Below are 25,337 nucleotides of genomic sequence, written 5' to 3'. Positions count from 1 at the left end.
AAAAGGAAAGAATTCAAGAAATTGAACTAAAAAAATCAAATACTGAATTTCATAAATAACAAACTTGAATCACCATAGTTTTACATTCTGCTGTATTTGAATCTTTGCAGATTACTTGAACAGTGTGAAGAACAGCATTTTATATCTTGCATACAATTTAGCATGTTGCATAACTGATAGTTTGTGACTCTTCCAGTTATTTATGTTAAATCAAAACATTTTCCATATGTTTCTGAATGCACAGTGACCTATGGCAAACTGAATTTGGTATCTGAAAAAAAAGGGACATTTCCCATTTCATTTAAGTAAATGCTGGAATAAATTATGGAATCACTACTATTAAAGATTTTTAACATCAGTCTTGACATGCATTTAAGAGAACTATTTAAAGTGGAGTAGTTCTGCAGTAAGGCTGTGCTGTGGACTGCCAGTCTTTCCAGCCTTGCCTGCTTTGATGCAGGGAAAGATTCATAGTATTACGTTTGATTATGGTGCCAGCAATTCTTCTGATGCTGCAGCTGCCCGGAGCTACCCAAGGTCCTAGCATTCAAGGATGATAATAAATAACAGTTATCATAATACAATGTTCCTTGAAATACCGTATGTAAAATAATTTCCATCTACCTCAAACAGGGTCCTGTTGCATCACCCATGTCTATGCGATCTGTTGTAACGAGCGGGTCATGCCTCTCCCCGCCGCCGCCGCCACCACCTGGACCTCCCCCCATCTTTGATACAGAACCCATAAAGGATGAAGGAACTGCAGCTCGCTCAGCCCTGTTTGCACAGCTTAACCAGGGAGAGGCAATTACCAAAGGTCAGGAGAAAAGATATCAAATTTTGGCCGAAGAGTCAAACTACATGTGCTATGTGTATTAACCCAACTTCCACTGCATTTTTAAGTTATGTTTAAGCAGCTCAGATATTTTTGAGGCTTGCACTAAGTCTGATGGATGTGACTGCATAACAAAACCGCCTTTAGAAGCAACAGCACCAAAATATGTTGAGCACACTCGAAATTCACACTTTATTTAGAGGTATCATTTTAACTTTAAGGCAGCCAAGCTGGACATCTTCAATCCCAAGTGGCTGGTGAACCTCTTAAGTTGCAATTGCAATAAAAATTTGTCCCCCTTTCTGATTCACATTCAGTATACCAACCTGGGTCAAAATGTGTTACATTAGGTGAAAAACTATGGGTTACAGCTCAGCGTGAAATACAATAATAAAGCTTTTTGTATTAATACTGGACAGTTGTGATTATGGATGGTTATGAGTTTAAATACATGTGATTGATATATCTGCCTTTAGTGCTGCGGAGAAGGTCAAATATTGTCATAAATTAGAAAAATAGTATCATTTTTATGGATGGAAAAATATAAGAAGCTCTCAGAGCTCGCTACAGACAGAGAGTGACAGAAGACATTGCAGCATTTCCTATTAAAGTTACTAAGATAGCCCATCCACAGCAAAAGAGGTTGTTTATGAGCTGCTGAAAATGTGTAGGCAGTTACACTTTAGGTTGTTACCCAAGCACACCTTGAGGAAATAAAAAATGTAAATAATTCACAGAATAATTTCACACAATTGAACCTTTCCTGCTTAAATATTAACACCCTTAAGACTGGAAAACAGATTCTCTCATAAATGCCTTTTTTTTTCTTTTTTTTTTTTTTTTAGGGCTTCGCCATGTCTCTGATGACCAGAAGACTCACAAGAACCCCAGCCTACGTGCCCAGTGTCCCCCTGTTCGTTCTCCGACAAAAAGCCATACTCCGAGCCCCACCTCTCCCAAGAATTCCCCGCAGCAGAGCCATACCCCTGTCTTGGAGCTAGAGGGAAAGAAGTGGAGAGTGGTGAGTTCCAGTCACGCCTCAGAACTGCACCCGACATATTGCAAACCAGGTTGAGCACTGAACATCTTGCAAAAAGGCTGTCCATGACCAGGGTGCAACAAATCACAGCTGCAAGTAAAACGGGCTGGTTCTTGCATTGCTCTGCCTTGCTGCAGTTTAGTTTTTACTGTTCTGTAGCATCTAAAGTGAATTCGTTTGTCTCTGAGAATCATACTGATTCTTCTGAACTGGAGAATGTCAGAATGAGCATGTAAATTCCTTGCAAAATTAGACAATCCCCAGAAACAAGTCCAGTGGAGGACTCCAATTAAAATTCCTTCTTGCAGGCCATTCATGTGAGAGAGAACAGTGTTATCACAGAGCACTTGCTCTGGCATTGTTAACCAATAGAATTATAAATTTATTTTTCATCACCATGCAAGCATGACTCCCATGCTTTAAAAGTAGAGCAGTGTTTTCCTTTTGCTCAATCTACAGATGGAAAAGATAGATTTGTTTCAAGTTTGGGAGTTAATTGATGTAGGCACATACCACAGAATCTATGAGTGAAAATCCACGTGACTGTGTTGGTTAAAAGAGGGAAGAATCAAGATGTGGTTTAGTCATGCAGAAGGTTATCTACACAGTCGTTACTGTGGAGTTGAGTTTGCAGAAGGTGCAGTCACCGTTTGCCTGTGTTATGTTGCCTTAGGGTTACAGCCCCTGGAGCTTTCCTTGTGAATACCTAGTCTTTCCTTGACATCCATGGAGTGTAAATGTCCCTTCATGCTTCATAATGAATGGAAATGTCTTCATCTGTTACTCCTTATTGTATATGGTAATGCCTGCACCAGATCATAGCACACTGTATAGACCATTATATGACATCAGGGGGAACAAAAACTTGCTCTGTTCTTCAAGATGCCAGTTTAAATTGGATGGGTGCCAAGCAACAGTTTCGTGAGTGCATTTTAAAATTGTTGTGAGCATAATGCCCTTGTTACAAAATCAATGGGTTTTGTCATAGTCTATCCCAAGTTCTTTAGTTCTGCGGCTCTAAAATATACGTTACCTAAGGGTGAATTAGGTTAAATGTCTGATCACCAAGCAGATTAAAATTTTAAGCCACAGGAAGGATATTGCTCTGTTGTAACTGAAGATACAATGACTCGAGGATAAGTTATACTAAACTCTGTCTGACTATTAGCTAGTTAAAGGCAACCAATTAAATAAACTTTCTTTTGAAATAGGAATATCAAGAGGATAAGAATGACCTGGTCATTAACAACACCGAACTCAAGCAAGTGGCCTACATTTTTAAATGTAACAAATCTACACTTCAGATAAAAGGAAAAATCAATTCAATTACTATTGGTGAGTGATTAGCTCAGATGAGCTTTTAATCCCAGTCTTGAAAACACTGACTTATGTGATTAATAATGCATCTGAATTGTTCTATTCACTTTAATAGATTGATCACATGAGTAATGCCACTCAGCTATGCAGTGCAAGACTGGGAATTTTCATAGTTAATGTAGGAGGTTTGCGTATATTTGCTTTTATCTCACCTTGCTTATTTATGATTGTTTTTATTTTAGACAACTGTAAAAAGTTTGGCCTTGTGTTTGACAACGTTGTGGGAATCGTGGAAGTGATCAATTCCAGGGATATTCAGATTCAGGTAAACATCTATTTGAAAAACAAAGACAGAAACAGAATGGAGACCAAGTAGGGAAAAAGGCCGATGTGTGGCTACAAGAGATTGTAAAAACTCACAGAAGCACAACAAAAATAAGAGATTGATGCATCCATATGCATCTTTACAAGCACTGAATTCTGCTGATGTATTTAGAAAATGCCTATGAAAACTATTGAGTATCACTGAACAAACCTCACTTAGCCCAGTCCTCCTGGTTCCAGTGAAGCTGAGACACCTATATGCTGTCAAAACTATTACTTCTGGCCCTAATGTTCTTGCTTTCATGGTACACAGCTGCTGGCACTTGAAAGTTCAGCGGTGCTTATGGAACAAATTCTGGCAGTTAGCTAATTGATTTCTAAGCTCAGAAGATGGTTCTTTCTTTTTTTCTTATTCTCTCAATGGAAATGTTCCAAGAGACTGTCAAAGGACAACTAAATGACATAAAGTGAAAGCAGGCAATGGGATCTCTGAAATCTCTTGTGCCAGTGACATGACACATTACATGAGTAAGTCATGTAATCACTTGCCAACAAAGGGGCTTTGAGCCTCTACTGATTTTGTTTTTGATAACTAGTAAGCAAACCTTCATCAGAGATCACCTTCCTTGTGGTTCTCTTTAAAATAAAATATATGTATTTTAAGTGCATATATTGCCCTCCCTGCTGGGGACACTTGCCCCATTCAAAATACAGACATTCTGCCTGACATTTACAGCACTTTGCTCATCCCATTCCAAAGAGGTAGAACTATAAATCCTGTAGTACAGGGTTGTATCCAGCATCCACTGCCTAGTCTCCAGAAAGGACTTTAGGATGTATTATTTTAAGTGAAAAAGAAATTAAATATTAATCAAATTATATCAAGCTGCCAGTATTCAAGCAAAGTGAGGTCTTTTGCTTAAAAGACTGTGCCTGCCGTGTGACATTAAATGTAGACAATCCTGCTCCATCCTTCAGAAATGTTGGTCACAACCACCACAGGGAACAATAGCAAGATTTTTTTTATATTTTGAACCTCATGCAAGCGACTGACATTGCTACCAGCTGTGCATCATCTTCTGAATGTAGCGAGCATGATCACTATGTCTTCTTATGGCAGAGGCAGTTAGTTAAAGAAAAAGATCCTAGGCATTTATTTGAGTGGGTTTTTTTTAAATAACTACATGATTTTTATCATTACCTCTACAACTATTCATGAAAGCTGAGGAATTCAGATGTAATGAATAACGAAACCACAGCTTGTTAATACTCAAATAAAGGGGGAATATATTTTCTAAGAATCAAAATTCTTTTGATTAAGCAAGTTCTATGAATATTGCATAAGGCTTCTATGCCACAGAGCAGAGTGGAGCTCCACTTAAAAATGGTAGAGTCTGGCTATATGCTGCTTGAATCAGGCAGCTTCCACAGGCTTTGAGTATGCCAAGTGCTGAGCACCTCAACTTTTATTTTGAAGACCTGATCTTATAATTTGCCAATACATTGTATGTTAATGCAACAAACTTCAGTAAATTCATCCTAGAGATGTTGCTATTAAATAGTTACTTCAGTGCCATATTGCTTGGCTTTCCTTCCTGACAGTGTTTATTTTTTTTTTTCTTGCCAGATGTTTGCAAAATTTATTAAACAAACCCTCCTTTTATTCTCTATGGCATGAGAACTCACTGAAGAAAAGAAAGATCAGTTTAAGATCCATTGATCACTATATAGATCAGACTACAGGATCAGGGTGGGATGCAAGAGGACAGATACACTTATTCTTTGCTGTCACATTTAAGGAACTGAAGCTGAAAATACATTCTTAACTTGAATGATGGGAGACATTCTTTCATTAACATGTAGATATGTATCACATGCTATTACTGTTTTATGGCTCAGAATAACCCCTGCCCTTTTCATGCATTGTCCAGAGTATATTGCTGTCCCTGCTAGAGGGCAGGAGAAGGAGCAATTTTTACTGGCAACTAGCAAGTCAGCCAGGTAGCCATGAAGAAATATTTTAATCTGTGGAATTATAAACAAGAGAAGATTACCCTTCTCCCCTCAAGATGCTCTTGTGCTTGTTTTTAAAGTGACATAAGAAATACCTTTAGAGATTTAATTAAATTGATCTCAGTACTCTTTTGGAACTGTAGCTTGCCTGAAGGAGATAAAAACCCTTTCCTATTGTATGCCGTAAAACCTGGAAGAGCTTTGAAGTCTTCAGAACTTATTACAAATCACTTGTTGAGTACTCCTATATGCTGCGGATCTTTCACTTGCCCCTACTGGGTTGAAGTTGACATGTTTGATTTCTCAACCAGTTCTCAACGATGAACGAGGTGAACACCATCTAAATATCAGCACAAAAGAGTCACTGAAATTAGAATCAGGGGCGCACTTTTATCAAACTGTATAAAAGCTTGCTGTATATTATAAGTTTGCTGTTGTGTATAGATCTTTGTTACCACCACCACCACAAATTTTCACACAGTCCAACAAGTGGTTAGCTCTATCTCAAATATGAGCATCATGCAGGCAGCTGACATCCAGATCAGGTGTTGGTGGCCAAAATTAGACCTGGCAGGCAAGAAGGATTTTATTAGCAGTATCTTTGTGTGCATTTTAAGATTTAATATTAAGTAGATTTTATTTTGCAGGTGATGGGGAAAGTGCCAACCATTTCTATTAACAAAACAGAAGGCTGCCACATCTACCTCAGTGAGGAATCATTAGATTGTGAGATTGTGAGCGCCAAGTCATCTGAGATGAACATACTCATCCCCCAAGATGGTGATTATGTGAGTGAGACATTTTTAAAGCTTTCCTTCCCCTTCCCCACTAGTTTGGTAGCTAACAGCACTTGAACTGCTAGGAAATAAACTAACATACTACATATATTATGTCTCAAAAAATGATCCAAAACAATTGAATTTCTGTGTACCAATATCTCAGCTATCAGTGCAGGAAGAACTTGTTATTTTCTGGAGCACAAAGTAACTTCAAAGATCAGACATGACATTACTACTTTCCATTTTGATAGATAATGGCTTAATCTCCTTTCCATTTAATTTTCTTTTTTGATATCTAAAATAATCTCCCAAAGAAATTAACTTCACACAAGAGCACTCAAGGATTATGATGATGCTAAAACTAAGATAAATGTAATACTACTACAGATGTAATAATACAGCATAATATACTTGTTTTTTTCTAAACCTTTGGTACATGGACAGAATCTGTAGTATTTTCCACATATGTGCTTAAAAGCCATGTCCTTAAACATATGTATTTTCCTGCCTCCTTTTCTGTTCTAGTAAGATTTTCATACCGTACCCACCAGCATTTCTGGTAGTCATGCTCTGTCACTTCACACACTAACAAGGGACTATGCAGGCAAAACATTCTCCTAATAGTTTCCTCAACAGAGCAGTGTTGAAATTGCACTGCATGGCCACAGATAGAACTTAAATTTCTTGTAGATCTTTTGGGCTAGAATTTTGTATGGTAGAGAGGTTTAGGCTTTATAAAAGAAAATATGTAACAAGAGAATTCTCACACTCCACGTTTCCAAAAGTGACTGATTGATGCCTAGCTTCAGATTACTAAAAAGGGAATGATTTTCAGGGGGTCCATATTTCTTTTTCTTTTTTTTTTTAAATTTTAAAAAGGTCCTTTTAATCAGTCTTGCCCCAGAGCACTGTATCATCTGAAATTACTGGCTATCAAAACTCCCTTTTGTGGTCTGAACAAATAAGCCCTTCTCTTCACAGCTTTTTTTGTTTATTGGGAGCAGAGAAAGACACAGTGACATCTCCCATCCTTTCACTAAATACACAGAATGGAATGAGACTTTCTTTGATGTCCTGCTTCATTTTGTGTACCTCAGAAGGGATGCGGAGTCTTTTTAAGTGTATCACACCGAAAATGATAGTTGTGTGGGGTTTTTTTTTTCCTTCCATATTGTAATATTGCTTTTATCCTTTAAAATTAGTCTCCTTGCTAAATCTCCACATCTAAATCCTTTCTACTGTCTTCCAGCCCAGACACTGATGGAATCCAAAGTCTCTTCTGACATGAGGCTTATTTTCTCAGTTGTTCCAAATAATGGTGTGAGAGGGATTATTGCAAAGTAGTAGCATACCAAGGCTATTTGAAACTGCGTAGTAATAAGGCTTTTTCCTGTGTGGCATTGTAAAATAGCTTCCTAGGGTAATGAAGAAGGCTTCTCTCTAATCCTGGTATGTCTGAGCTATCAATGCTTTCTCAGTCATGTAGCACTAATAGTATTCAACCAGTTTTCATTAGTTATCCTCTGTTTATTTAACTGTCATTGCCGCTTTTGTTTCTTACCAGAAAGAATTTCCGGTTCCTGAACAGTTCAAGACAGCATGGGATGGATCTAAGTTGGTCACTGAACCTGCAGAAATTGTGGGTTAACTTCCCAACGCCATACAGCACTTGCTGACCGTGACCAGACCGCAGCCAGCACAAACAAAGCAGTAATGTACAGAACTAGGAGCAGTGGTAGTTCATACTGCTGTGACAGGCCTTCAAGCATTAGCTCTGCATGCTAGAAACAATAACACATCTGGCACGCTTTTGTTAGGCATCCCAGTATTTTTCACATTTCCACACAGTTTGCCTTCACGTACAATTTTAATTCTAAATGATATCATGTGAATGTAATGGATTAAAACCCCCACCCTCCAGTCACATCATTGGTTTGAAATACTATATACATTAAGCCAAAATACTGCACGATACACTTTGTTATCATCTTGCTTCAGTGCATTCCTTTTTACGTTTCTGCTAATCAAAAACAGCATCAAGACTTTATTTTTACCTATTAAGCAATTCCTGTACAATGCAGTTAAAATGTACCCCTAGAAAGCATATGTTTCCTTGCAGTTCTGTGGCAATCACTATGGGTTTGGTTTTAAACAAGCAAAAAAGAGCAACTTCCAGCAATACATTTCACTAACGGAAGATTTTTAAAAATCTGATATTTTAATCAAACACTTTTCTAATATGTATGTTTAGAAGATCCCTAGGTTTTCTGTGAGGTAAGATTTTATTATGGTCCACAGATTTGCTGTTGCCCTCTCATTCGTTGCAAATTAGTAATTCTTTCTAAGCTAAAGCCTCACCTAAAAACCTTGCAGCAAATCACTTGCAGGTTTTTTGCTCCTTGGATTTATTTTTTCCTTTTTCTTTTTGTTGTGAGACAATCTCTCATTCTTTAAAATTTCACATTGTATCTTGCATCTTATTCAGAAAAGGAGAAAGGCACATATGTCAGATACCAGCTAGTTTCCTTATTAAGAATGTTCCTCTAAAATATTGCTATTGTACCTCATATTCATTAAAAATATCTCCCTCTTTCTTCCCCACGTTTGTAGGACTTACTCAATTTCAAATATGTCCACAAAGCAAAGCCATAGATTTATGTCATACTAATTCTGAGCCCAGATAACGGGGTATTTTCCTGTTTAGCCCTTTGATTCTACTTTATAGTCCTTATTGTACATGCTTTTTTAACAAAGGTATAGTGTTGTATACATTTGTACTATTTCAGCACATAGTACAAATAAAATTTTAAAAATTTTAAAAGTCAGTTTATGTTTTTGATCACTTGTAATACTTTGTAACAGTGAAATCACAGTGAGATGCTTGCAGAGCTAGTTATTATTCAAGCTAAACTTTGTGCCTAATTTACCTTGAAGTACATTCATTCTTTAGGGTTTTTAAGTATCTCTTTGATTGTAAACCCTGTACAATACAACCAGTAACGCTCATTCGTAAGGTTTTGCTATCTGATCTTTAATCTTTGTGTACAATGTGTTTGCTTTAATACATACCATTTTTTCAACAGTAAACTTCCTATGAAATAAAAAGAAAAATGTACTTGTTTAAATACAAATTTGTTCAGGGCTTGCTCCATTGCAGTGTTTGTCCTGTATGCTTCCTCCTTCATTAATGCTGTTTCAGGAGTTTGAGAAAAAGTAGCTGCTCCTCCCATTTCATTAAACATTATCACTTTTGCCACCATAATCCATCTGACAGTGAATAACGGGTATTCTGCACGCTAGCAGATAAACCTGAAGTTTCATACATAGTTGCCAGACAGAGAACTGAACTTCTCACTTCTAGGTACACCTGTGTCTTCCAGACATTATTCCTAAGGAGATGATTATGACCTGCTAAAAGTTTATGTTTGCCTTCTATTTTTAGCTTTTCCCATGGTTTCCTTATAAGGCTTTGGATGTGTCCCTCCTGTGTTAACAAACTCCACAAGCAGTCTACTCCATATTTCACTTGGGTGTGCTTCACATATGAAAAATGGGCATCATGATACCAGTCATGATAAAAGCATTGTTGAAGGATTGTTTAATACTTACATCATAATTTGCTCCAGAAAATAATCTCATTCTGGAGCATTCTGAATCAAAATACAGACTCTTGTTTTCATCCAGCATCAAAAAGGGGTCAAGTCATTGTGCAGCAGCAACCGCAACCTTTGCAGGTACGATACAAAACAAGTATCGAATGCTTGATGTTAAACAGAAAGCAGCAGGACAGCTCTGAATCGCTACACAGACAAATTATTTTAGTTCCTCCTAGGGATTTAACTCCTCCCTCAAAAACAAACTGTCTGAAGGGCGGACTGATTCTTCTTTTAGATGTTTGCAAGCGAATTCTGTTGTGTCTATACCTTCTCCCTAACACTCATGTTCCTGCAGCATGTTAGACCCAAGTACATTTTTTTGACTGGCTTCTTAAAAAGAAGAAGTCTTACGCAGTAACAGTGTGTTCCTGAGAGTCTGAGCACACCTGAGAATTTTGTCAGAGGGCAGAGGTTTAAAGACAAGGAAGAAAGCCTTGCATGGACAGACCCAAGGTATAATTGCTTCATCTGGAGAAAAGGCTAGTGAGCCTGTGTATTCTTGGACACAAGAAAACAGAACAGGTGAGAGACTTTTAAAATATGCAAACAGCTTTTATCCAGTACTCTCAGTCACCCACATGACGAAAAAAATCTATAACCAGCTTTTGTCAGTTCTGGTCCTCATAAAAATACTTGTCATACATTTCAGGTAGGTTGGACTGTTTCCTGCAACCTATTCTTAACTTCAAAAATATAAAGAAGTCCTAAATAAGCCAAATAAATGCACGGTTCTGATTTTACCCTACATGGAATTCTGTACAATTAAAGGTTAAAAACTCATCTTCTGAAAAATCAAGTATATCTTGAGATAGAACTAGTCAACAAGCTTCAGAATGACAATTTCATGAGCCATCCCACCCACGATCAGTTGTGTCCCACCAAGTCTTCAGCAGCAAGTTTGATCTGTATTTAATGTCTGACTCCAGCACGGAACAAACTGCTAAATGCTGAGCATCCCTAAAGTCCTATTGATCGTTTCTTTTTACGGAATGTTGTCACACTAGATATGCCCCTTGATTTCAGCTCTGCCCTGCACTAATATTGTGGTTATGCTAAATCAGCATTTGGTGCATATAGTGATATAGAACAAATCTGTATGGCACAATAACCAGTTCATTTTTTTATAAACCTGCATGGGTCAAATATTCACCAGTATAGATGCTGTCCATGAGCCACTAAAACACATGTAAAAGAGGAGTTTTTACTGTGTCCAAATGTAAAAGGTTTTTTTTCCTATTAAAAGTTTCAGCAGATCTCCTACTTTCTCAAAGAGAACCTCTGTAAAAGTACTCATGAGGTACTCTGTACAAGTGCCTCATGAAGTTCAGCAAAGGGAACTGCAAAGTCCTGCATCTGGTTAACAACCACCCTGCACACCAATTTATGTTGGAGGCTGCCCAACTGGAGAGCAGCTTGGCAGAAAAGGACCTGGGAGTCCTGTTGGACACCAACTTGAACATGAGCCAGCAAAGAAGGCTGATAGTATCCTGCGCTGCATAAGGAGCATTGCCAGCAGGTCAAGGGAGAGGATCCATCCCTTCTGCTCAGCACTGGTGAGGCAACACCTGGCGTGCTGGGTCTAGTTCTGGGCTGCCCAGTACAAGAGAGACATGGACATACTGGAGAGAGACCAGAGAAGGAACATGAAGATGATTAAGGGACTGGAGCACCTCCCTTATGAGAACTGCTGAGAGAACTGGGACTGTTCAGCCTGGAGAAGGTTCAGGAGAGATGTGTAAATGTCTCTAAGTATTTGAATGCAGGGTGCAAAATGGACAGGGCCAGGCTCTTTTCAGTGCTGCCCAGAGACAGCACCAGAGGCAACAGGCATAAACTGGAACACAGGAGGTTGCACTGGCACAGGTTGCCCAGAGAGGTTGTGGACTCTCCCTCCTTGGAAACATTCAAAAGCCATCTGGACATGGGCAACCAGCTGTAGGTGGCCCTGCTTGAGCAGGTGACCTCCAGAGGACTCTGCCAACCTCAGCCCTTCTGTGATTCTGTGATACTTGCTTAGTTATTTAAAATACTGGTTACTAAGGGTTAGTGGAAATTAGAAGTATTGAGGTAATGAGTCCATGTATCCACCAGATGGCAGGAACCAGCTGAGGCCTAGGCCTCTGCCAACTCTGTTAATGAAAAAATGTGGGACCACAATGTTCACGAAGGATGTGTATACTGTTTGCCAAAGAACTGGGAAACTCTACTGTCTAAAAGTCACTGTAAAAAACATTTAAAGATTACTCTGATTTTGAAATTCTCATTTTGGTAAAAGGAGAAGGTTTGATTGGGATGAATGAGGAAGAATAAAATACAACTACTTGTTACCAGTGATTAATTTGATCTTTTGGTTTTCTGAACACTGCTAAGCGTATATCCATTAAAAGCATATTTAAAAAAAAAATCCTGATTTAACTTAAAAGTAATATTTAACAGAGCTATTGAAGATAAAGGAGTAAGTAATTTCAAGTCTGCATTTGAAAACCAGGCATCTTTTAAATGTCCTAGGGAACTAGGCACCTGCTAAGGCTTCCCAGTGCCATAGTTATTATCCAGACAAACCATTCTTGTTCTTACTCCTTTCTGAGTCCTCAGTGTAGCTGAATCAGCATGAGTTCCTTCCACATTACTGTACAACATACATGTTCATAAACCTCTACCTCACATTTCTTTCCCAGAGATCAAGCATTTGTCCATTTGAAACTGTTCAGTTAAATGGAGGTAATGTTCACTCAATTACATGATATGCTAGCAAGCAGAGCAGTTATCACTAACATACAAGACAGGTTCAGTTCCCCTGCTGGAAGCAATTTGGGCCCATTGCTGTGAAAATATTGCCCAGAAGTAGCTACTCCCCTCAGAAGGTTCTTATAAACAGGGTCCTGACATATGAAACTGTCATTAGATAAAAATCATAAATAACACTCCTCAAAAAATGTTCTGGCTACTAGAAAACAAGAATGTGCCCCCTCTTCATAATTGAAATAATCCTGAAAAATCTTATCAGGTGCCAAATTTTTGTAGAAGAACACAGAACGTTCCCTACTCCTCCACCCAAAACCCAGTGGTCATCTCCTAGGCTTAACCCTGCTTCCCTAAGTGTTGAAGCATTCCAAGGACCCTACCTGATCACCACTGAACACCAAAGACTCTTCTCCAAATCCCTAGTTCCAGTGCTGCTTCAATGAAGGAACACTCATATTTCCTCTCTGGGAACATTAAGAAATGTGATAGGGAATTAGCTAACTGGTAGGGCTTCTGAGTGCCACGCTGCTGAGTAAAGCTGTTTTCTGGTGACTCTTCATTCAAACCAGATCAAAGTCAAAGGCAAATAAAGGTATTTACACACAGCGCCCAAAACAGACAGTACTAGTAAACAGGCAACTACACTAAAAATATATGTACCCTAAAATAAAAGCAGAAAAGTTCCTTTTTTCCTCTAGCTGATTTGCTCTGGCCTTTTATCAACTGTGACCATTTGGATTCTGTTTTCTGTCTGTATTACACTTGAAGTTGCATCTATTAGCATCTGTTATTCACTTGTCTCTCAGTGAACTATGATAGCTTTTAATCTCTCCTTCAAAATCTTCGGATGAGACAAATCAGTTTCAGAGTGAAAGGCTACATTGATTTGAGAGACAGTTGTGCCATTTTCCTACACTGAAACATATAATGCTCTACATTATACTTACATAAATGTATAATTCATTTTTTTTGGCTCAAGTTTTATATTCTGTACCTGACTCCTTGCCCCAACAAGCAGTAATGTTCTCACTCTTTGGTGACTCAGTGTGTATGTTTGAGTAATGAACAATATCTTTAACCAACACTTCCATTTAATTTCACTCTGTACATGAACATACATACTTGGTACAAATGTCTAAATAGCATGAATATATGTAGGCTGCTGTGCACAACAATAATTAACCATTTCTGAATGACAAGAGGTTGGTGTTGATTAACGTCCAACAACTCTCATCCAAGTCTTTTAAAAGAGCTCCTATTATTAGAGCACTTCAACATGATGCAGGAGATGTGATGTGTCTCCTCCAAGCAAAGAAAGGAATTGAACTTCAGCTTCTTACATCCAGATGAATGCTTCAGCAATGTATTGGGTTTTTAAAGGTTTTGAAGCCCTCCCTTGAAAACAAATGCTAGAATGCATATAAAAATGGGGAAAAATACACCTCTGTAGCTCTGAACAGCTAGATTTACAGCAGACCAGTGCTCTATTACTTCCCATTGATTACAAAATACTCCCCACTCAAGAGAGACAGACAAGGCTTTTCAGCATTACTTAAACAGTTTAACATGGGATTCCAGATTCACCTTAAACCTTAACTACTGCAATATCAGTTTTTAGGTTCTTACCTCCTGCTTTTGATCCAGTTCAAAACAACTCTTCTTGCCTAAATCTAATTTCTAAAGAGGATTTTTAGCTGCCAAGGCATTCAGCCACTTATTTTCATTAACTGGTACAATGAACTACCCAAGATTATCAGCCTTCCTGACTCTGCTAACAAGAGAAAGCAAACTAAAGGAAGGAGAAATCAGTGCTACAGAAGACTACAAGTACTCCCATAACATGTGTAGCAATCTGATACAGCAGTGAAACAAGATCCTTTGCCATCAAAAGCCTCAGCTGTGAGTTCCCCACCACTAGCAAGCCCTGTTGTTATAACAACTCTATTATATGCATCCCAGAATAGAATAATCTGAATATCTGCAGAATTTGTAGATCTTTTTTGAATCATTTTTAAGGCAAAATAATTAAAAACTAATAACTGAAACATTGGGGAATGAGGAAATATTACGTTGTCACTGTTACCTCTTACTCCTCTTCTCTCCACTATCAGCCATTCCATTTCACCTTGAGTATCCAGCCTAATCACATATTGGGTTCTAACTTGGTATGCCTGTGCAATGTTGCTGGTGATCCTAAAATTTACATGTGACTGTCAGCATTATATGAAGCCTGTGAGATCTTGTAATTGTACCTTAGGATCTGATCTGGCTTGCAAAACGTGTGGCCACACACACAAAAAGCCTGACACTGTATGGTCCTGAAGGGTTTGTGGTAAAAACCAATTTAAAAAAAAAAATAGACTGTAACTGATGAAAGAAGTCATGAATATTATAAAGGAAGAAGCTCTGTTATATTACTATCAGTTTCCCAAGCTAGTTTTTCTATTAGGAGTTAATAGCTGTTTTAAGATCATGGTGTTGTCTGTCTTCCTTTCATTCTTCATTGACCTTCCTCATCATGCTAAAACTTGCTGTTTCCCAAATGATTTATCCATATTGATTTCACCCAGGTCTATGTTACAAAACAGATGCCAGTGTAATTAGGACCATATCCTCATGAGTGCCAGCACCTAACACAACTGCATTTAATTAAGACAGAATGGGTTATTTGCTAAGCACTTTCATCAATTCACTTTATCTTACCTATATAAGGGACTCATACTGCAGAAATGATGTCAGTTTTTAAATGGGTTAGGGTTACATGGGAAAAATAATGTATTTGTTTTAGTCTAACAGACAGAGAAACTTTTTTATTTTCAGCTATGCTATTTACTGTGTTAAAATGGGAAATATTCAGTGTTTATAGTAGATATTACTAGTTAATTCAGTATGAAGCTGTATTAACTTCTGTGTTATATGGAACTTGTGGTCTGTTTGAGAAGCTTAATCGTACACAGGAACCTTAAATATTAAAAAGCAATTCTGAGAACTGCATTTAAACTTGCTGTAGAGATCCAGCCTTTTTGCACAGGAAGAACACGAATGTGATAGGGGAAAGATAAAAAAGGGAGATGGCAAGCAACGTTTATACCACAAAAACAAAATGTAGCGATACACAAGTGGCAGTTTAATAGCATTTCTCTCCCCGTTTTCAACCCACTTCCTACTAGTGAAGTGTTTAGTGAGCTGCTGGAGGTCAGGAGCAGCTGTGATGACAGGTGGCAGCAAGCGGGGCAGCCAGCTCTGCCCAGCTGCACCGGCCCGCAGCCAAGGCCGCGCCTCATTCCCGACTCGCGGTTACGAGCTCACCTACCGCAGCCTAGGAGAAGTAATAAATCTGCGGTTTAGGCCAAACTCAGCAGTCTGCTGAAGAGGTAGAGAATGCGAGAGGCAGAAAGTTCATGCTCTGGCCTGCCTGCCATGCCCTGCTAAGGCGACGTTCGGAGAGGAGCGGTTTGGGAATGGCTCGCACACAAGATGGGAGGCTCCCGGCCCACACAACCCGCTGGCCTAACCGCCCTGGGGCAGTCCCCACAGCCGCTATCCGGCTACGCAGCCAGGGCTGGGTCTGAGGAGAAGGTCGACTGTCTCCCCGCGGCGGTTGGTGACACAGGCTCCTCGCGCGGCCTCCAGGTGGCGCCACGCCGCCGCGGGGGGGACCGGGGGCGGGAATCCTTGGTGTTTTATGCTAAGGAAAAAGTACGTGCCTTCTACGCGTACGCGGCTGCTGAGAGACCTCCCCAGAGCGCGATCTCTTCAGCGCCCAGAGCCGTTGCACTTTTCCACCCTGGGGGTTTTTACCTCGGGAGCGCTTGGAACCGCCCCGGGTAGACCTCGGCCCTGCCTCAGCGCCAGGCGATACCATCTCGCGGGGGGGGGGGGGGCGGGGGGGGGGCGGTGAGGAGGAGAGGCGTGAGGGGAGGTAGCCTCGTTCCTTTCCGGCGCAACGGCAGAAAGGGGGTTGCTGGAGGATGGTACGGTCCTCGTCAGGCTAGGTGCCCAAGGACTCCGCCTCGTGTTTGTCCACTTCCTCTGCTTCCCCCCCTGCTCCTCCGCGGTAAGTGGGAGAGGCGAGGCACCACCCCAGCGCCTGCGCGCTGAGCGCGGACGGTCAGTGTCAGAGAGGATGGACGAGACGGCGGAGCCCGGCGCGGGCCGGGCCAGCGCTGAGGCGGCAGCGATGGCGGAGGGCGACAGCGAGAGAAGTGATGGTGTCGCCGAAGGGGAGGCCGCCGCCGCCACTGCTGCTGCTGCATCGTCAGCGCCGTGCTCCCCTCTGGCGGCCGCTGGGGGCGAGGGCGGCGGGGCGAAGCCGCTGAGCGCGGCGGAGTACGCGCGGCGTGTGCACCAGTGGCTCTGGGACTCGTACTGCGGGTACCTCAGCTGGCAGGGCTGCCTGCCCGCCCTCCTCGCCGCCGCCTCCGCCGCGCCGCCCTGCGCCGCCGGCCCCCCTCGCGTCCCCGCGCCGCCGCCACCGGTCTCGCCACCGCCGGGGGCGGCCGCCGCTGCTGCCTACTACAACCCCTTCTACCTCTTCGCTCCGGCGCCGGCCCCCACAGCCACCGCTGAGCCGGGGCCCCGCGCCGCCGCGGCCGTCCCCACCCCGGCTTGGCCGGCAGCGGCGGGCAGGTTGGCCCCCGTGCCCAGGGCGGCCTCCGGCAGCGCCACCGGGACCAGCGGCAGCGGCACCCCCAGGGAGACGGGGCGGCCGGCAGGTGAGTGGGGGCGGGCGGGGACTGGTCTCGGTCGCTTCGCGTGGGGACGGGAGGTGGCGGCCGGCCTGGCCCTTGTCACCCATGGGGAGGCGGGTGGCGGCCGCGCGGGGTGGGCGGGGAGCGGAGGCGTCGCCTCCGCTGGTGCCCCCTTCGGCCTCCACGGGCCCCTCCGGCTCCGTTCTAGGCAACGCTATCGGGAGAAGGAAGTTTGGGGGAGGGGGTTGCGCGGTTGGGGGTCGCTGCGCCTTTGTGGGCTGCAGAGCTGGGCGTGTAGCCGTGCCTTGTGAAAGCTGACAGCCCGAACACCAGTCTCTAAATCCATAATTCTAATCCGTAAGCGGGTTTGAGAGGATTGACCTGTACGTACTTCTTACAAGTTTAGTGTTTGTGGCGTGTTTTCGTAGATATGAAGGAGTTTGTTGTTGTTTTTTTTTCCTGCGAGGCTTAGTGTTGTGGTGGCAGGCTTGTAATACATCTAGCTTTATAAGTAGCCTGTTTCAGTGGTGAAATATGAGCTCATTTTATCAGTTTTAGTGGACTCTTTGTGCTCAAATAAAATTATTTGATGAAACGGAAGTAGAGAAGTAAAAACGTGCTTACATTCAGCAAGCTGGTGGCAGGACCTGAAATAAACAGAAATCTGTTAGGGCTACAAATATTGAATACTGTACATAGCAGTGCTTCTGTTTATGTTTGTTTGGAGATAAGACAGAGTTGCTCTGATCACATCAGAGAGAAAACCTGGAGCACAAACGTTTCTTGACAGGTTGAGGGGCACCTAGTTGAGATTCCCTGAAGGTAGCACCTTGGATAATGGTAGAAAACCGTTGAGCAAAACACTGATGCACTTCGGAGAAAAGCCAGATCTCCTTTCTTTCTGGAGGGCAGACTACGGCGTTACCGATCTGTGACGCTGTTTATTAGCTCAGTGGCTGGGTGTGAGGTGAGGATGTTTTTAGTTGCTTTTTCTTTCTTTTGAAGGGAATCTAGCTTCTGAACTCGCTTCTTTCTTGTGTTTTTGAGCACATGCTCTTTAAATAAGGTTGTAACACAAAGCAGTATTTTCTTTAATTGTGCCCTGATTCTGGGTTACAGACTGGTTTTAAACAGATATTGCCAGTCATTGGAAAAGAGGATATGTACAAAGGCTAGACTGAAACTCTTAGGTGTTTGTTGTTTTTTTTTTTTTTAATCCTAGTTCTTCAGGAACTAATGCCCTATGTTAAAGGTAATTCGAGGCAGGAATAGCATTTTGTGTTGCTGAACATAGTTCTTCTGAATGTTAAATACTGCTGCAACACCAGGCCTTCTTAAGGGAACTCAATGTGATATAGTGATACGATACAATTACAAATGAAGACTGTCGTACTGGTGCTTTGGCTCCAGATTGCACATGGATGTATGTGCAGTAGCTAAAGCAATTATGGCTCCTTCTTTTCTGCTGCGGATTATTGCCCACACAGCAGGCTTGGCAGGGCGGGTCATGTGTCTGTTCCTACGCACCGCAGTTCACAGCCCAGTGTGTTTACCTAAACTGAAATAAGTGACAGCTTGTGTTAATGTGATAGATTTTAAACTGGGATGTCAAAAAGTGGAATGGGTAACTGCCTCTTCCAGTTCAATCTGCCTGCAGGTGGGTGTCAAAGCACCAGAATTAACAGCACTCTGGGCGGTAGCAGGCTTTTTGTGCAAGGTGATAATGATTTAAGAACATCCTTTTGCCTCTCCTTGCCTCACTGGAGGAAATTACTGCTCTTCTGCTGGGAACAGTGGAACAGAATGTGTGCTCAAGCCTCACCTGCTCTGCCTGGTGTGAACCCATCTTTATTGCTAGTTTAATGCCTAGACTTTGAGCTGAGATGGGTGTGTGTTGCATTTGGCTGTCCCTGCTGTACACATAGTAGTTCCTGGCAAAATAATGGATTTCTGATACAAGGAACATCTCAGATCACTGCAATGGAAATCTGCCAGTCTAAGGCTTACCAGGGGTTGTTAATGTAACGGAGTTTAACATAGTTTTAATACTTATTTTCTTAGCCCCATTTAGCTTCTTCCTTATTCAGTTGTTGAGTCTAGTATATTCAAATGAAACTGGGCCACTAACTTCAGTGAATGTGTTCCTTTTAACAGAGCAAATGAATGGTTTCATCTGGTGCTGTATGCTCAAGTCAGGACTGGGGAAACTGGCTATGCTCCCTTCTGCCTTAGTTGAAGAGTCTTTAATTAGAATTTAGTTGCCAACTTGGAAATACTTTGATAATGAGAATTTAATCCAGTTTGGTATTATTTACGTAACAGTGATGCTACTCAATAGTATCAATGCAGAGTTATCAGTGAAACAGGTATGAAAGAAAGATCTATAAACCGACATATATTAAATAAGAACTTGCTCTTGCCTAATCATTGCTTGATTATACTTAAGCCATTTAAAAAGCACCCAAGTAAGTGCTCTGGGCTTTCAGCTTCACTTGTGTAACTTGTGAGGCTAGTGGCTGGCAGTGTTGGTCTCAGCAGTTGAACTGTGGAGGCTTATTCTGAGTGAAATTTGATGATGTTTTTTGAGATTAGAGAGAGGAACTATTTTCTTTTCTTTCCTTTTTTCCCTTTCTCTGTGCATAGGGGTTTGTGATCTGAGGAACACTTAACACAGTCACTACATTCCACAAGTTACATTTAGTAGCATTTGGGTATTTTTTAATGAAATTTTGATGTGAGTCCTTGCTAGTTTGATATGAGTAGTCGTATTTGGGAAATACAGAGGGATAGATGGGTTCAGATGAAAATTACTTTGCAAGACTATTCCTTGGAAAACTTCTAAGATACTCTTTAGTATTTTCATTGCTTTAATCAATCTGACTTAGCGTTATCTTGTAACTGTGACTGCTTATTTTGCCCCCATTTGCACTTGGCCAATTAAATAGGAGAAATGTGTTAGATTTTTCTGGTTTGTGGTAGGGCAGCATCCGTGCTTTATTATAATAAGATGTGTGTAGGAATATTTATGCCAGCTATGACTAGTATTTTCATTCATTCCTGTTTCTGAGTTTGATTTGAGGCAAAATAGGCTGTGTTTTACTTTTAGAGAGCTGGTACTTGGTGCATACAGAAGCCTTTCTGCTGAGCAATAGAAAGTTATGCTAGATGTAAGATCTAATTTTCCTTTCTCTGAACTCTCAGATTTACTGAAATCTGTCTCTGTGAAAGCTGTTCTAAATGAAAGAACATAAACATTGATGCATTTTCAGTGTACTTTGGTTCTTTAGTGGGGTGGGATTTTGGCTGTGACCCTAATTGCGAGGGGACTCAGAGTTCTGAAAGAGTTTCATTTAATTGAAGAAGGCTGTAAATGTAAATAATTCAGATCATTTTCTATTTGTACACTTCTAGAAGTTTTCTCGAAGATGATGTGAGCTGAGATCAAGATCTTGATAATGTTCTTGCAGTGAGGTTAATGTGAAATGTTCTTTAGGTGACAGTGTTAACTTTGTGTAAGCACAGTAAAATCTGAGTAATGTTAACTCTTTCTGTTGCAGGTCGGGAGTTCATTATCCCTTCGCTGGCACACAGGTTCATAGCAGAGATGGTGGATTTTTTTATTCTCTTCTTTATAAAGGCAACCATTGTTTTAAGTATTATGCACCTCAGTGGAATAAAGTAAGTTGAACAGTTTAAAGCTTTATTATGTACAGCTTTAAGCTCTTCATGCTCTTTGAAGTGTTGTGATGTGTATATATGTATGGTATGCTTACGCGTATGGTGGCACTTAGTAACTGTCAAAAGTGGAGGAAAAATCACCCCTAGGTTAACCTCCTTTTAAACACTTTCTGATTTTGGGTCAGCTGATGGAAACAACAAATTTGTACAGGTGTCTTTGTAGGCTCACAAACTCCCTACTAAGGACAGATTAGACTTGCAGTCTATTTTTGGGAGGCAGTTGCAAGATTTTTTTTGAAGTCCTCTAAAAAATCCCAAGAAAAAGCATTGATTGATGGTTTTTTTTAAACAGCCTTTAAAAATGTACTAGGTCTGGCTGGGATGGAGTTGATTTTCTTCATAGCATCTCCTGTGGTGCTGTGTTTTTGATTTGTGACCAAAGCAACACTAACAAAAAAAGTTACTTCAGCTTCTGCATGTCAGATATGTATGTACTTTTAAAATACAGCCAGATTGCTAGGAATGCTACCATACTGCAGTCTTTACTGGACATAAGTTAGGTTTCTTAAAAAGTACAATTAAGCATCATGTGTATCAGCTCTACACTAGATCGAGTGTAAAATGTGAAATGAAGAATCTTTCAGATGTGATAGTTTACCTCAAAGACTGTTTTTTTTTATCTGCTTCTTTAACTGCAGATATTTTATTCTGTAGCTCATGTAGCTTTTCTGCTTTGGGTTGGTATAATCAAATATGTTGTTCTGATTAGCAGATAAGAACTTGGTACAGTCAGTAATTCTGTTACTGTACAAACACATTTCAGAATCTGAGTTTTCTGCCAAAGAACCTTCCAAATGTTGACTGACTGTAAACTGATACTGTACAGATAACATCTTTCAGACACCTTAAACTGCTGCTTGGAAGTTGTGTGGAAGAGGGTCAAATCCAAAACAATAAATATGTCGATGTAAATGATCAGTGTTTTTTGTTCAGATAAGCATTCAACTGAAATGCCAAACTCTCAGTTCTGTTTAGTTGCCAAAGCCTCCAACTGTCACCTGACATCTTGGTTTTAGTAGGCTGAGAATAATAAAAATGAAGTACTGGAACGGTGGGGAAGAACTATGTGTATACTTCTTCTCTAAAGCAGTGAAGGTGATAGGGAATTTTTTTTCAATCCATTTACAGTATATTCAATATTACTACTTTTGTAAGAGCCAATAAGTTGCTTACAAGTTGCTTCAGAGAAACATTCTGGGGTTTTTTTGCTCGTGAGGTGTGTTGTCCTTGGGGCTGGACTCAGGAGTTGTCATGAAAAGCAAACATCCTCACAAGCTCAAGATAGAGACTTCAGGCCAAGGTTGTATTGAAGGGAAATACAAGTTGTGCTACACTTTTTTTTTTTCCCCTTAATTTCTAATATATTTTGTTCTTAAAGTCTGAATAAAGAGAAGGGCAAGTAGTACAAATATAGATAGACTGTTTTGAGGTTAGACTGCACATTTCTGTGAGTAGTAATTATTGCTTAAGAGGTGAGTGAAAGGTCATTGCCTAAATTCATGTTGCAGGTACGCCAATTCCAGCTATCAGATGAGAATGTTAAATCTGTAGTTTATCTTGTGGAAATACTTATTTGACCCCAAACTGATGCTTTGCTAATTTTATTAAGCCAAACAGCTGAAGGTTTCAATTGTTTTAAGTTAAAAATTTCTTCCTGCGTGCCAGGACATCTGCCTCTAGAAGAGTGTGGTGAGCAGTTAAGAGTACTGAGAATAAGGAGCCCTGGTCATGCAAAGGGAGGCTGAGTTGCGAGACTTGCAACTTCTCCCTTGCATTTATGGAGAGGAGTGCCACCTTCTCCTTGAGAATTCCTGTAAGGAGGAGACTTGGATGCCTTCCATTTATACAGTTAGGTGGTCACATGCAGAATCTCTTGTTGATCTTTCAAGAAGCGTGAGAATTTTCAGAATGCTTCTGCAGCTCACTGCCCAGGGACACCATTGTGCGAAAGGGGTAATAAAGAATGTTTTGTTTCTTGATGAAAAAGACAAAACAAACTAGGCAGCAACTCAGAAGGAAATCCAGTGTTCTGAATTTTAATGGCTTATTTAGTGTCAGAGTAGCCAAGAAGCTTTTGTTCTTTTACTAGTAGCAGAACTGAAGGAGTGAATTCTATTATTAAAGGGGTTACATTGGTATTGGGAGAAAGATGGTTTTAAAGTTCAATCTTATTTTGTACAGGGACATCTCTAAATTTGCCATGCATTACATCATAGAAGAAATAGATGAAGATACGTCCATGGAAGATTTGCAGAAAATGATGATAGTAGCTCTCATCTACAGGTTATTAGTCTGCTTCTATGAGGTACCTACTCATAAACATTAACATCTGCAATTGATAGTTGTCAGTTGTTGAATAAATGTTTAAAAAAAAAAATCTATCACCATTGGCCTATAAAGTAAATCCTATTTATATAGTATTTTGGGTTATGTTGAAGCTTATGACATTCACATAGTTTTGAGGAAAACCAGGTTTGCTAGACCAGTCGAAAACATGGTGGTGTGTGAAATTGAAATAACTTTTCTTTTACAGATAATCTGTATTTGGGGAGCAGGTGGAGCAACCCCAGGGAAGTTCTTGCTTGGACTGCGAGTTGTGACGTGTGATACATCTGTACTGATTGCACCCAGCCGTGTGTTAGTCATTCCATCCTCTAATGTCAGTATGACAACGTAAGTTCTCTTAGATCAGTCACATTGCTTGCAGGTTGGTAGTGTGATAAACATGTGGTTTGGAAGGAAATACACAATTTCTTTGTTATTGGCCTTTGCAATAATTGGATTGCAAGAGCTATTGTTAGATTCTGTGATCTAAGAAAAAAACCAGCAGTTATTCAATCCTGTGAATATTTTTCAGGTTAAATAATCTGTGAACTCTGGAGATCGATTTCTGTGCTGTGCAAAACTGAGGCACTAAACTTGAAAGTACAGCTACCTACTGATAGAAGCAGAAAGGTGAAAATAAGGCACTGAATGTTTTACTCTCTTTTCAGGTCCACAATACGAGCTTTGATCAAGAATTTTTCTATTGCTTCATTTTTTCCTGCATTCATTACACTGCTGTTTTTCCAGCATAACAGAACAGCCTATGATATTGTAGCAGGAACTATTGTGGTAAGAAGAAATGGAGTGAGATGATACCAAAAGATGAGATTTCCAGACTGGTTTTTAACATCCCTTCCCACCCCCAGTGAACAAAGAACTACCCCAAAACTGAAATTGAGGTGTCTATCAGAATCTTTTACCCAAATGAAATGGGAACTGGTTCAGAAGCTGATGTTCTGCTCCGAGATGATGCCAGCAGCTACCTTCGAAGTATTGGAGTTTTCATGAATGCCAAAGGAGTCTGTGAGAAACAATACGTATTACATCTGGAAGTATTAACCTCCGACTGATGAGAAGGAAAGTGACTGTATGAATTGCAGAAAGGAGCTGTTCCGTTCATCAGTCTGTGGAAAGCAGATACCTAGAAATACTTCACCTAAAAAGAAATGTCGTTCCTACAGTTTTGGATGTTGGCAGGTAACTAGAAAATCAAGTTGTTTTCCAAGCAGTTGCCCAAGTCATTTGATAAACTCCGAGAAGAGAACTGCAGTATTAGAAAGTAAGGCAAATCATGTTAATTGCCGTGTGTGTTAGAAGAGCTGAGCAGTGTTTATCATATCCCTTATTATTGCTTCACAGATCATATTCCCTCACCTCTTTAAGTATTTTATCAGAACATTAATGTGAAGAGGTTTTTGCATGATTGTCTCAAGCATTATCACTTATTTCACATATCAAAGCTAATAAAAAAGGGGTGAAATAATAGCTGCTTTTTCTCTGGGAAGGGTATGTTACACTGCAGTGTTAGTGAATTAGTGTATGTAAATAATTTTGGAGCTGTGAACAGTACAGATCATGCTAATGAAAGGTAACTCTTTTGCATCTCTTTGGGGTGAAAGTACTTGTTTGTTTCTTGCATATGATACCAAGCAAAACAACTGAATGTGTTTCAGGAGCATGCAGAAAACACAAACTGTGTTCTGGGTGTAAATCTACAAAAGTACAAATACTGGTTATTTTCACTTTATAATTCTAGCTAATTGTTTGTATATTCAGAATAACTTAAATACTGAATAAAGAAGCTTAATATTTTGCATGACTACACAGCTTTGATAATGATATGTTTATTCTCATGTTGTTAGTATCTTGAGAAAG

At 40.4% G+C, this 25,337-nt stretch overlaps 2 protein-coding genes across 2 annotated transcripts in view; both read left to right on the top strand.

Moving 5' to 3' along the window:
• Nucleotides 1-7,955, top strand: part of CAP2 (cyclase associated actin cytoskeleton regulatory protein 2) — a gene marked incomplete at both ends in the record, with an annotated part of 55,166 nt that extends 47,211 nt beyond the window's left edge. Inside the window, 6 exons of the mRNA XM_080339358.1 lie at nt 634-817; nt 1,681-1,856; nt 3,086-3,209; nt 3,434-3,516; nt 6,176-6,316; nt 7,872-7,955. Of these exons, the coding sequence (XP_080195484.1) occupies nt 634-817; nt 1,681-1,856; nt 3,086-3,209; nt 3,434-3,516; nt 6,176-6,316; nt 7,872-7,955 (792 nt within the window). The remainder of the gene's footprint in view (nt 1-633; nt 818-1,680; nt 1,857-3,085; nt 3,210-3,433; nt 3,517-6,175; nt 6,317-7,871) is intronic.
• Nucleotides 7,956-16,781: 8,826 nt separating this feature from the next.
• FAM8A1 (family with sequence similarity 8 member A1) lies at nt 16,782-25,286 on the top strand. Its single transcript, XM_080339719.1, has 5 exons — nt 16,782-17,423; nt 20,957-21,077; nt 23,319-23,442; nt 23,671-23,810; nt 24,131-25,286. Exons 1-5 carry the CDS (start codon nt 16,835-16,837, stop codon nt 24,273-24,275), a joined length of 1,119 nt encoding a protein of 372 aa, XP_080195845.1. The 5' UTR covers nt 16,782-16,834; the 3' UTR covers nt 24,276-25,286.
• Nucleotides 25,287-25,337: the final 51 nt, after the last annotated feature.

Source organism: Nesoenas mayeri (genome assembly GCF_963082525.1).
Source record: "Nesoenas mayeri genome assembly, chromosome: 2".
Taxonomy (NCBI): Eukaryota; Metazoa; Chordata; class Aves; order Columbiformes; family Columbidae; genus Nesoenas; species Nesoenas mayeri.
Note: the sequence above shows the minus strand (reverse complement) of the source record. Positions and strands in the feature narration are given on the sequence as shown.